This window comes from Anolis carolinensis, chromosome 2, assembly GCF_035594765.1.
Source record: "Anolis carolinensis isolate JA03-04 chromosome 2, rAnoCar3.1.pri, whole genome shotgun sequence".
In the NCBI taxonomy this organism is placed as follows: Eukaryota; Metazoa; Chordata; class Lepidosauria; order Squamata; family Dactyloidae; genus Anolis; species Anolis carolinensis.
Window position 1 is genome coordinate 134,691,030 of NC_085842.1, and position 13,733 is coordinate 134,704,762.

Here is a 13,733-nt window from a genome sequence, read left to right on the forward strand (position 1 = left end):
CATGGGTAATCGCGGCAAAGCGGACTATTTGCCAGTAACAAGGATGGTGGTTCTTGTGGTGTATAGGGAGATGGAGTAGGATTGCCTCGGGGCGGCCCCCGAAGTTGGTAGAGAAAAGCCCCAGTTTTATGTCCTGGAGCCCAAAGGAGGGAGGCCTCAGGGTAAATCTGGTGAGTAATTTCCAGGATTCTTTGGGGCCGGTGGGGAAGAGAGTTGTTTGGAGTTGGGGATACCCGCTGCCAACTGTTATGCCTCGTTGCTGTTCCCTCATAAAGTTGCCAGTTTGAAAAGCTGGAAAGAGTTCCTCTGTTTGCAATGGTCGTGTAGAAGGAGGATTTCAGCAGTTGTGCTTTGTCATGCAACCAGGCCACAAGTAACACCTCATCTACACAGACATTCAAGGCAGAGCAGCCCCCTCCAATTTCCACTCTGGCAATCCTGCTCTGGCTTGAATGGGTGTCTCTGAACATGGAAAGGGTGCAGCATGACTGAGGCCCCACCTACACTGACTGTTTAATGCACTTTGAAGCTAGCTCGAAACTGCAGCTACTAGGCAGCAAACTCCCACAAAAGTATGCAAATGGAAGCACTTAACATGCATTAATGCTTGGTATCCTCACCTTTTTGGCTGAGACTAATTCTAGGATTTTCCTATTTGCAGAGCAAAACCACTTTCTCCATCCACAATGCAGAATTATAGCAGTTTGTTATTGTTATTATATTTATGTATACCCTGCTTTATCTCTCCTGTAGGAGACGCAAAGTGGCTTAACATAAAAGCATCAGCATACAATTTAAAACAGGTATAGGCAAACTTTTTTTGCCTTGGGGCTGCATTGTGGGCCCGGCCAGGAGGGAGGAGGGCCAGGCACACACTGGGAGAGGATGGGGCCAGGAAGGGGCAGGGCAAGGCCCGGGACATCCTCAGGTTGTCCTCCCAGCATAAGGACGGGGCTGCTCACACATCCTTATGTCGGGAGGAAGGCGGCACACACGTTGACTGCACCAATCCTTCTCCCCCAATCCTCGGGCTGTCCTCTTGGCATTATGCCGGGAGAAGGGCAAGACAGGCGGCAGCTGAGAGTCCTCTGAGGGTCGCTCAGCCACCGTATGCGTTCCTCAAGCTGTCATAATGGTATAAAGATGGAGCTGCTCGCACCATCCCTGTGCCGGGAGTAGGGTGAGACACACAGTGGTTGAGAATGCTCCAGAGGGCTTTCAGCTGCTACGTTCCTTCCTCCCCCATCTTTTTGCCATAAGGACACAGCGGGCCACTGTGTTCTTTTGTCAAGAGGACAGGGAAAATGAGGAGGGTCTGAGGTAAGCACCCAGGGAGCCACATCCGACCCCCAGGCCTTAGCTTGCTCATGTCTGATTTAAAATATATAAATATGCAAACATTAAAGCAGGATTAAATTAAATAGTATTAAAGAATTCCCGGTTAAAAACCAAACCTATCTTCGAGATCGCATCTCCCCCTATGAACTGGCACGGGCTCTAAGCTCGGCCACCTTCTCAAGCAAGGTTGGTGGGGACGAGGGAAAGGGCCTTCTTGGTAGTGCCCCCCCACAACACAGTCCTTTTATAGTTGATTAGGTCCTTTCTATTCCTCCTGACCATTGGACTCCTGAACCTCGCCTGATGGAGTTTCGATGTATGCAGTTTTATATATATTTTACTTTTAATATGTTTTATCAGGGTTTTGTATTTTATGATGTTTTTTATTTTTATTTCTTTTTCATTTTTATTCTGTTGCTCGTTGTTTTGTTTAAGTTACAGTTAGATAGTTTACATTGTCTAATGTGCTTTGCCTTGATGTAAACTGTTTTGTATGGTTTTCTTTGGGCATTGAATGGTTGTCATATGTTTGGATACCACTCTGAGTCCCTTCAGGGAGATAGGGCAGTCTATAAATAATGTTTATTATTATTTATTATTATTAAAACATATTCAAAGTTTGACACCACTTCAGCTGCCATGGCTTAATGTTATAGAATTTTGGGATTAGTAGTTTTGTGGGATATTTATCTTTGCCAGACAGCTCTGCTGCCACAACAAATAACATATCCCAGGATTCTGTAGCATTGAGCCATGGTAGTTAAAGTCAAACTGCTATAATTCTGCATTGTAGCTGGACTTGTAGTCCCTTGACACTTGTGAGAATGAGGCAACGATCACCTGAGGTCTTGTGTCTTGCCTTGGCCTTTTGCAGCAGAATTAGTCCCTTCCTCCTCCTGCAATTCACCTATTACTGGTAAAGGCCTTCCATGGCTACCACAGGAGTCTGGAGCTTCTGCTTTCACAATATTGTTAGCAGCAAGAGGTTACAAATTATATCAGCTTATTAACCCCATAGCTGTGTAACAGGAGCTTGGTGACATTGCGATGTCTGTCAGAGATGCTGTGCACTCCCACAATTGGGTAAAGTTGTTGTTGTGTGCTATCAAGTGATTTCTGATGACGTATGGTGACCCGAAGGTGAACTTACCTCAGTGTTTCCTGGGGCTGAAATGTGTAAATTGCCCAATGCCCCCCAGTGGGTTTCCATGGATGAGTGGAGAATCAGATCCTGATCTTCAGAGTCATAGTCCAATGCTCAAGCAAAGTGGAAGAATATAGGAAAGGGGAAAGATTACATTACAGGTGGATTGATTTGATGAAGGTACTTATGGCTGCTCTGACTTTGCAAGATCTGAGCAGGGCTGTTAATAACAGGACATCATGGAGATCCTTATAAGTGGAAGCAGACTTGACAGCAGTTAACAACAACCAATATTGTATAATATAAATGTGTCCCTAGTTGCTTTCTGCTAGTTTGTTTTGGTGAACATCAGGATTTAAAAGTTTTGTCCAGGAACCTATTTGCAATCTAATTTTGTATAAATATTGGAGTATCTCTTTGCAGCTGAATGTCCTTTTGACTGCTTTCTGCTCCCATTCACTTCAGTAGATGGCATTTAAAAATCAAGGGTTGTTTAGTTGGACTGATTAGTGAGTGTCTTTGTGTCTAATTTACATTATGGTTGATGACACAGTAGGAACTAGTGGTTAATACCAAGTTTGCTTGTCTTGGTTTTTGTGTTCTGTGGGATGCATTGTAGACTAGTGGTGGACATACTTTTAGCCTTTTCCAATTTAGAGTTTTTGTTTTGGGCTCAGGCTGTGGCGCAGGCTGGAGAGCAGCTGCAATCACTGCAATGAATCACTCTGACCAGGAGGTTATGAGTTCGAGGCCCGCTCGGGGAGCCTATGTTTTTTTGTCTTTGTTCTATGTTAAAAGGCATTGAATGTTTGCCTATATGTGTAATGTGATCCGCCCTGAGTCCCCTTCGGGGTGAGAAGGGCGGAATATAAATACTGTAAATAAATAAATAAATAAATAACTAGATAGGGCAAGACTAAGGCCCCTTCCACAAAGTTGAATAACATCCCACATCTGCTTTGAACTGGAATATATGGCAGTGTGGACTCAGATAACTAAGTTCAAAGCAGATATTGTGAGATTTTCTGCCTTGATATTCTGGGTTATATGGTTGTGTGGAAGGGCCCTAAATCAACAGGCACCAGTGCTAAATATGGTACTTAGAATTAAAGAATTTTGAGCTCAGGAGTTTTTTTGAGTACCCAAACTGAATGCAGCTCATATTCTTTATCTGCCTCAAGCTTTCTTCATTTCAGCCATGCACAGTAATGGGAATGCCTTTTATTAAAATACAGTATTGTAAGTCAGAAATTTTTTCCAATGTATTGCATTAACTGAGATCCACCAATAGAGCAAACCACAGACCACCTATTACAATGCAGCCTAAGCCCTACCACATGCACTGTGAAGGACCTTCTTATAACAACACAGGAGGCACTCCAAGTGGCCAGCTACTGGTCAAAGGACGTTTAGTATAATTCCAGGTTTTTAACTTTGTTTGTGCTTTTAAATTTTTTACAACTATCCCCTCGGTTCGTTTTTGACACGATAAATAAAACCAATAGGTCAAGTTTTATTTTCTTCCTGCCTTTATTATAATACATTTATCGTTTCAGTGGTCAAACTATAAATGTAGGCCCTTTCACACAGTTGTATAAAATCCACATTGAACTGGATTATATCGCAGTGTGGATTCAGATAATCCACTTGGTTTTTAAGCAGAGGCTTCTTGGCAGGGGGTTGGACTGGATGGACCGTGAGGTCTCTTCCAACTCTATGATTCTATGAAAGCAGATAATGTGGATTATCTGCTTTGATATTCTGGGTTGTATGGCTGTGTAGAAGGGCACTTAGTGAGAATTTTATTGTGGCATTTTCTTTCCATGGTGATGATCATATTCTGGATTAAATTATTCACACTGCTTTCTTTTCATCTCTCTGGAGAAGTCTTTTCTCCCCTACACTCTTCTCCTTTAAGAAAGAGCTAAAAACCCACCTTTGTTCGCTTGCTTACAGAGAGGAGGATGACTTTTTAATGGATGAAGTTGACAATGATGCTTTTTTACTACCAGCCAATTTTTATTTTGTTTTAATCATATGTATAAATGTGGTAATGTTGATTTGATGGCACTAAATGTTTGCCAATTTTATGTTTTATGTTTGGAAGCCGCCCTGAGTCCCCTCTGGGAGAGAGGGTAGGACAAAAATAAACGATGATGATGATGATGCATCTTACTTAGGTGACTATTCCTTGGCACTCTCCTGTGACTTCTTTTAAAGTAGTGTTGCTTTAGGGCCCTTCCAGACTAGCCCTATATCCCAGGATCTGATCCCAGATTTTCTGTTTATCCCAGATTATCTGGCAGTGTAGACTCATAATCCAGTTTAAAGCAAAAAACCTGGAATCAGATCCTGGGATATAAGGCCAGTCTGGGAGGGCCCTGAGAAAGATTATTTAGAATGTAACTTGAAATGCAACTGCAGAAATAATATCTTAATCTGATATTCCCAGATATCATGAATAAAATGGTTAAAAGTATTTTTGACCTCATGGGCTAGAGGGATGCTATAAAGATTGTTCAGTGTAGGTAATCTTTTGGCTGACGGTTTTTTGGTTACATATTGGAGGGGACTGTATGGGCCCTTTTACACTGCCATATAATCCAGAATATCAAGACAGATAATCCAGATTATCTGCTTTGAATTTGATTATCTGAGTCTACACTGCCAGATAATCCGGTTCAAAGCAGATAATCTAGATTTTATATAGCTCTGTAGAAGGGACCTAAATTAGGTTGCAGTCCTATCAATCCTTATCTGGGAGGATGATGTACTCAGTGCACAAAAATGAGTTATGTGCACACATTGTACAAGATCAGTGTATTGCAGATGAGCCTGAGAGAGAATGATTTTCTAAGTTAAAAATAATAGCAGATAGAAAGATTTGAACCTATGTATCTCACATCCGAAGTGAACACCTCACATAGTATGAATTTGCTAGCTGGCTTTATCCTTTCTGTGTAGTAATTATAAATGCTATTGATATGAATGTCATATGTACACAATGATTAAATTAAAAGAGTGGTTTATCATTTAATCTTTCATATGTGTTTCTTCAGTGCCTGTGGTATAGTTGGCTTCCCAGCATCTGATTAAAAGGTCCTAAGACTCTGGAAAGGAGTAGGGAATGTGCTGTTCTCCAGGTGTTGCTGGATTGCGACTCCCATAATCTCAGCAGTGGCTGCTTTAGTTAGAAGGTCACACATTTCTCAACTCTACTGTAGGTGACTTAATATTCTTGTTACAGTTGGACAATGGATCTTCCTCTTAGTTTAAGATTGTCCTGGATTTACTCACTGAAGTATGGCTGTGAATCAGACTTCCCAGAAGGTGAGCATGTTATGTTTTTCAGCGGCACTGCTGTCAGTGCTGCAAGAATAGAATATTGATTCCCATTGCAGCCTTCAGCAAAAATCTGACTTAAATTACTCACTCCCCCGTCCTGCATATGAGTGGAAAATGCTTTCCATATGCTAAGTAACACCCTGCTTCCTTGGCACGAGTGTGTTGTGCTGAGGCGGTACTGATTCAAGTTTTGCGGTGAAAACAAAGCACACACACACATCTTTAGATGGACACTAGTAGGCAGAAGTGCTGTTGCTTATTTCTCAGTAGTTTCTGGACTTGCATGAACTGAAGGATTTGCTAAATATAATTGGGCATAGTCTTGCCAATTTGTCACATTCCTGTGTCTGCTTTCCTCTAATTAGCATGCATAGATTTTTAAAAATGTGGGATGGAAGAATGAGGAATATCTAATTTGAAGAAGAAAATATAACAAGATATTATATTAGGGAAAAATGTTGAAATATAGTGAGCTCAATCTAGATAAAAATTAAAAAATGAAGAGATACAAAATGGATAATAAAAATTAAAATAATAAGAATTGAACTTTAGTAAAATGTTTAAATTTGTATTAATATCATTTGTGGGTAGGTATTAATTTTAACTACATTTGTTTCTATTTAGTAGGAGTTAAGCAATTAGAATAGAAGTATATTATAACATTTTGGTAGATGCCTTGGCTTGAGGCAGTGGGGGGACGGGGAAGAAGGCAACTGTGTTTCTAATGTCTTGTATTCTTTTATTTAATTTCCAAAGGGTGGGCTACAGGGTGGGGGAGGGAGGTCTTAAATATTGTATTTTTAAGCCAAATAAAAATGTTAAACAAAAATTAATAAACATGAAAATGAGTCCAACTCCTCTACAGGATTTCCTGTATGGGGGTTGGACCTCATTTGCCTAAGGGCCCATTTCCAGTCTGTGATTCTATAAAGAGATATGAATATACTCAGTGATAGCCATGTACAAATACGTGAAGGGAAGTCATAGGGAGGAGGGAGCAAGCTTATTTTTTGCTGCCCTGCAGACTAGGACACGGAACAATGGCTTCAAACTATAGGAAGGGAGATTCCACCTGAACATCAGGAAGAACTTCCTCACTGTGAGAGCTGTTCAACAGTGGAACTCTCTCCCCCGGGCCGTGGTGGAGGCTCCTTCTTTGGAGGCTTTTAAGCAGAGGCTGGATGGCCATCTGTCGGGGGTGCTTTGAATGCGATTTCCTGCTTCTTAGCAGGGGGTTGGACTGGATAGCCCATGAGGTCTCTTCCAACTCTACTATTCTATGATTCTAATTTAATCTCCATGAATTTTAAATAGAGAGAGAAAAAAGTACAAAATACAATGTGGCAAAAACTTAATCTCAATTGGTTATTCTGTTCTTGTATCACATTTTTCTTCCCTTTTGTATGAATAGTGTGGTAAATATGCTTGGGGGTCAGCTTTGTAGCTGTTTTAGAATTGGTGTTGCTGTGGTAATAGATCTTGCATATTAATTTGTATTTCAGAATATTTGAGCTAGTCTTAAATCTACTTAAATCAGATTTCTATAGCATATTGAAATCTGCCATGAGCTGGAATACGTGTATGCATACAATTGTAAGATTTCCTGGTATAGATTAAATGATGACATGCTGACTCACAGTTTACGCGTGAGACATACTGAACAGAAGAGATTTAAAAAATGGCTAGTCACATATGCCAAATAATCATGCAAACTAGCTGGGTAGGCTGATACTTTCTTCATCTCCTCTCTTTTATTTCTCCTCTTCTACCTTTGGTCAAGTTCCCCATTGCTTGTTTACTGCAATTACTTGGTTGTTTTCTATGTGCATTTGTTCAGCTTTGTAGAAATATCCTGAGATAGAGGCGCAACCAACACCTCTATGCTCAGAGTGGAGAGGCCTGTGCAGAGTTTGGGAAGAGGCCTGGTTCTGTTTATTCACAGATCAGATGGCCCACATCCCCAATCCAGGGAGAATGATGACATTTAAGCAAATCTAATCCTATGTATGAACAAATTAATTCCAGGGCAACCTGAAGATGTAACTACTAGCTAAAAGCAACGGCTTTGTGTTACTTCCATTCATTTCTTTAGCTGTTTGCTGCTTATTTACTTCAGGCTGGCTGTGGAAAAGTAGCTCCTTTGCCAAAATCCAGTAAAATACTAAATGGAATGGTTGGAACTGCTTGTTCTCTGCCATAGGTGTTGGAAATAAAATTTGAGGTGTTGTGACTCAAATATTGATGGCTGTCAAAAGGCATGGCTTGATTTCGAGGTCACATTTCAGAGACAGACTGTCTTGCTGCAGTGCAGGCTGTGTTCCTGCCTTGCATAGCTGTCTCCTCTCCTGACCTTCTCTATCAGTGCTGGGTTGAGAGGTACTGCCAGGAGCCAGGATTGTACTGAAGGCAGGTTGTGTTTTTGTTTTCCCTGAAATACTTTGCATTTTCAAAGTACTTTTTGTTTTATGTATTGCTAATATCAACTTTTTCACAGAGGAGCCTTGCTGATTTGTAGCTATTTGTTGCTTCCATGGGCCCTTCCACACAGCTCTATATCCCAGAATATCAAGGCAGAAAATCCCACAATATCTGTTTTGAACTGGGTTATTTGAGTCCACACTGCCATATATTCCAGTTCAAAGCAGATGATGTGGGGTTTTCCGCCTTAATATTCTGGAATATAGGGCTGTGTGGAAGGACCTCAAGTCATTTCCGACTTATGGTAACCGTAAGGCAACCGTGTCATCAGGTTTTCGTGGCAAAAATTATTTAGAAGAGGTTTGCCATTGCCTTCTTCTGAGGCTGAGAGAGTGTGACTTGCTAAAGCTCTCCCAGCGAGTTTTATGGCCAAACAGAGAGTTGAATCCTAGTCTACCTTAAGTAAATGTGCAAAGCACCTTAGAATCATAGAATCATAGAGTTGGAAGAGACCTCACGGGCTATCCAGTCCAGCCCCCTGCCAAGAAGCAGGAAAATCACACTCAAAGCACCCTTGACAGAATCACACAATTTCTAGGCAAATGGAAAGGCTACTGTGATTTGCTAGATATGTTCACATTATGTGGATCCACTAGAATATGCAAAATGGTACTCAGTGGGTAGAATGATCGGAAGCAATTCTCCCTTTTCTAACTGTCACAAGTTCCTTGAATTTCATATTCTCTGATGAGATTAATAGTTCTAGTTTAGAGCCTGCGCAGGACATCCACTGGTAAAGGGCACCATCAGGACTCTCTTTGACACATAGAATCATAGAATCATAGAATAGTAGAGTTGGAAGAGACCTCATGGGCCATCCAGTCCAACCCCCTGCCAAGAAGTAGGAAACCGCATTCAAAGCACCCCCGACAGATGGCCATCCAGCCTCTGCTTAAAAGCCTCCAAAGAAGGAGCCTCCACCACAGTCCGGGGGAGAGAGTTCCACTGCCGAACAACTCTCACAGTGAGAAAATTCTTCCTGATGTTCAGGTGGAATCTCCTTTCCTGTAGTTTGAAGCCATTGTTCCATTGTGTCCTAGTCTGCAGGGCAGCAGAAAACAAGCTTGCTCTCTCCTCCCTATGACTTCCCCTCACATATTTGTACATGGCTATCATGTCTCCTCTCAGCCTTCTCTTCTGCAGGCTAAACATGCCCAGCTCTTTAAGCCACTGTTCATAGGACTTGTTCTCCAGACCCTTGATCATTTTAGTTGCCCTCCTCTGGACACTTTTCAGCTTGTCAACATCTCCCTCCAATTGCAGTGCCCAGAATTGAACACAGTATTCCAGGTGTGGTCTGACCAAGGCAGAATAGAGGGGGAGCATGACTTCCCTGGATCTAGACACTATACTCCTATTTATGCAGGCCAAAATCCCATTGGCTTTTTTCGCCGCCGCATCACATTGTAGGCTCATGTTTAACTTGTTGTCCACGAGGACTCCAAGATCTTTTTCACACATACTGCTGTTGAACCAGGCGTCCCCCATTCTGTATCTTTGCATTTCATTTTTTCTGCCTAAGTGGAGTATCTTGCATTTGTCCCTGTTGAACTTCATTTTGTTAGTTTTGGCCCATTTCTCTAATCTGTTAAGATTGTTTTGAATTCTGCTCCTATCTTCTGGAGTACAGTATTAGCTATTCCTCCCAGTTTGGTGTCATCTGCAAACTTGATGATCATGCCTTCTAACCCTTCGTCTAAGTCGTTTATAAAGATGTTGAACAGAACCGGGCCCAGGACGGAACCCTGTGACACTCCACAAGTGACTTCTTTCCAGGATGAAGAAGACACATTGGTGAGCACCCTTTGGGTACATTTGCTTAGCCAATTACAGATCCACCTAACTGTAGTTTTGTCTAGCCCACATTTGATTAGTTTGTTTGCCAGGAGGTCATGGGGGACCTTGTTGAAGGCCTTACTGAAATCCAGGCAAGCTACATCCATGGCATTTCCTGCATCTATCCAGCTTGTAACTCTATCGAAAAAAGAGATCAGATTAGTCTGGCATGATTTGTTTTTGATAAATCTGTGTTGACTATTATCAATGCTCGCATTTGTTTCTAAGTGTTTGCAGACCACTTTCTTAACAATCTTTTCCAGAATCTTGCCTGGTATCGACGTGAGGCTAACCAGACAGTAATTGTTTGGGTCGTCCTTTTTTCCGTTCTTGAAGATAGGGACCAAATTTGCCCTCCTCCAATCTGCTGGGACTTCTTCTGTTCTTCTGCTGGTGGTTCCAAAATAACTTCTGCTAGTTCCTTCAATACTCTTGGGTGAAGTTGATCCGGCCCTGGAAACTTGAATTAGGTTAGAGCGGCCAGGTATTCCTGGATGACTTGTTTCCCTATTTGGGGTTGGATTTCTCCTAATCCTTTGTGCACTTCATGTTGCTGAGGTTGAGGACAGCTTTCTTTTAGTGGGAAGACTGTGGCAAAGAAGGCATTAATTAGTTCTGCTTTTTCCCTATTCCCTGTTAGCATTACCCCATCTTCTTGCAGAGGCCCTATCGCCTCCTTGTTTTTCCTTTCCCTACTGGCGTAAGCAAATAAGCCCTTTTTATTGTTTTTAACGACTCTGGCAAACCTGAGCTCATTTTGCGCTTTAGCCTTGCGAACCTTTTGCCTACAGAAGTTGGCTATTTGTTTGAATTCTTCTTTGGTGATTTCTCCCTTTTTCTACTTCTTTGAGTCTTAGCCCAGTTAGAAGTTCTTTGGACATCCATTCTGGCTTCTTTACACTTGTCTTATTTTTATTCTTTGTTGGCACTGTTTGCATTTGCGCCTTGAATATTTTACTTTTGAAAAACTCCCATCCATCCAGAACTCCCTGGTCTTTTAGTATTGGCATCCACTGAATGCCGCTTTTTTGGAAGTCAGCTCTCCTAAAGTCCAGAATGCAGGTTTGACTTGTTTTAGTTTGGCCTTCCTTTGTATCGCAACCTGCAGGAGCACATGGTCACTTGCCCCTATGGATCCGACCACTTCAACTGCATTTATCAGGTCCTCTGCGTTTGTTAGGATGAGATCGATAGTAGCCGATCCCCTTGTTGCCTCTTCTCCCTTCTAGACCATAAAATTGCAAGGCAAGCAAGGAATTTGTTGGACTTTGTACTCTTTGTACTCAAGTTTGTTTTCCGACAGATATCAGGATAGTTGAAATCACCCATGACTACTATAGCTCTTCTTTATGTCTGCTTGGTCAACTGCTAACAGAAGTTCTTCCTCCTCAATTCTATAGCCTTCGGTTACAGGAAGAGTTTTTATTTTTATTTGGGAGACATTTGTTTCCTATGCTCTCTCCCTCCCCAAAAGGAGATTGATCTGAATTCCTTGTTGTGTTCTGATTCCCAACTAGTGAGAATCATTTTCTTCCTTCACTCAGGGAATGGAAATGAATTGATATGGAATCCATTGTTGTTTTGTTGGCACTGTGTGCTAAAATAAAATAAAATACTATGGCGTGAAATGCTAAATGTTTGTATTATATTCCCACTTACCTACTTGATATGTAAAATGTATTCTACCTTTGTATAATTTTTCCTGCTTGGAAATCATGCAGCTTGCTCCTGGATTGCTGTGAGTTAGCATCCCCATCCCACTGCATCCATCCTGGCTTTAAATATAAACTAAGCATTCAAGAATTATAGCAAGTATTTCAATCCATGGAAAAGACATCATACTTACTGTTTATTGTTGGCATCTGAGGACTGTGGCTTTTTTTAGCTGGTGACTATAGTATCCATTTGAGGATGTTATACATAATTCAGTCTTTAATGGGAAAGTATTGAGACTATAACATTTAATGTGTTTTTTTGGGTTTTTTATAGATTGATTGGTTGTCAAAAAAGAAAAATGAATAGTGTGTAACACATTTGGAAGTAAACTGATGCCTGTTTCAGCTGGAGCTGTCCAAATAAGACAGTGCACATATGTAGCTATAACATATGTGTATGTATCTGCTTTACTCGTGAAAATAAAAACGTCCCTTGTTACTCAGAAATTTATTATTCGCAAAGACTGATTACTTTCTACTGCTGACGGGTATTTAGTGAAAGATCTGACTCGGCATCTTGCAGTTGTATAGTAGCTCATGAAGAGATTGTGGTTGGAATTTGACTTGTAGATCAAACAGTACAAGTAGGAAAACACAGCTATGCAGATAGACTTAGTTAATCCCAGACATAGTGAAGTATAAAATTGCTAACAGTTTGACACCTTTCTGTAGACTTTCTAACCTGGACAGACATAGGTCAGACATACGCCTAGGTCTGTAGTCACCTTGTGAAAGAGAATTTCTTGTGTTTTTCAGAAAACACAAGAGTTGCTACTGTGGGTTCTATTAGAGATTATCTGGCTAGGGACCTGGTTAGAGATAAAAATAGCAAGATAAATGGTCATCTGTTACAACCATTCATCCAATGCTGGCACTACCAAAGTACCAAAGATGGCACTACCTGGAGGAATCCTCCACCTTGTGTGACTGTGGAGCAGAACAAACAACTCCGCATATGTATGCTTGCCCACAATGCCCTGCCTCATGTACAGAGGAGGAGTTGTTTAAAGCTACGGACAATGCGGTTGCTGTTGCCCGCTTTTGGTCCAAAACTATTTAGTTGCTTGTGCTTTCCTTCCCCCCCCCCCCATCATTTTGAAATGTATTTGTCGTACAATGCTTTTGACACGAAATAAATAAAATCTGTTACAACTAGCTCTATCACATGCCTTCTGGCTGGCATTTGAGCCTTACACCTTTACAGCACCAGTTATGTATGTGTCAAGAAAACATATCAAATGCCAAGGCATGAATCATGGTCTAATCTATGTGAAATTCTATTCTGCCTTAGGAAATGATCTTTTTAGCATTTAGACTAATGAATCTTACTTAGTGGAGGTGAGTTGCCAAAAACATGTGCATTCATCTCCTGTTTTTTCTTCTGCTTAGATCTGTTGTAGTCTTAAATTCTCCACAGTGGTTCTCTCCAACAAGAAAGAGTAACTGCTATCTCTTTTGTTTTCACAGATGATGTAACTAAACTCCATGAACTAAACTGCATACCTTATCTGAAAGAGGACCTCTCACAAAGTAGTACTTCTGATTTCCTGGGTATGTTATGTGCACTAAGCAACCATGGACTCCATGCAGAAGTGTCAGGTAATCTTTCTGATCATGCATTACTTCTTGCACATTTTTGATCATCTGTAGCAGATGTGGACATAATTGAGACTGTCCAGATCTAATGCTTTTGGGCAGCCTTCACACTCTTAGCCACTATGCACCACTGTACAACTCTCTCTCACACATATGCACACATACATACATACAATATATATCTATCTCTCTCCTTTACATGATTTTGCATGACAATACAGTGTTCCCCCGCTACTTCGCGGTTCGCTTATCTCAGACTCGCTGTTTTGCGGGAAATTTTT

At 41.2% G+C, this 13,733-nt stretch overlaps 1 protein-coding gene across 2 annotated transcripts in view; it reads left to right on the forward strand.

The window, feature by feature from the left end:
* The first annotated feature begins 33 nt into the window (after positions 1–33).
* The window catches only part of tmem94 (transmembrane protein 94), a 129,054-nt gene continuing 115,354 nt past the window's right edge, over positions 34–13,733 (forward strand). The window contains exons 1-2 of one of the 2 annotated variants that reach the window (XM_008104454.3): positions 34–170; positions 13,324–13,455. In XM_008104454.3, coding sequence (XP_008102661.2) covers positions 13,432–13,455 — 24 coding nt within the window. In that variant the 5' untranslated portion in view covers positions 34–170; positions 13,324–13,431. Of the gene's footprint in view, positions 171–1,301; positions 1,321–13,323; positions 13,456–13,733 lie in introns of those variants that run through there. The other variant, XM_062973952.1, reaches the window with a different exon arrangement.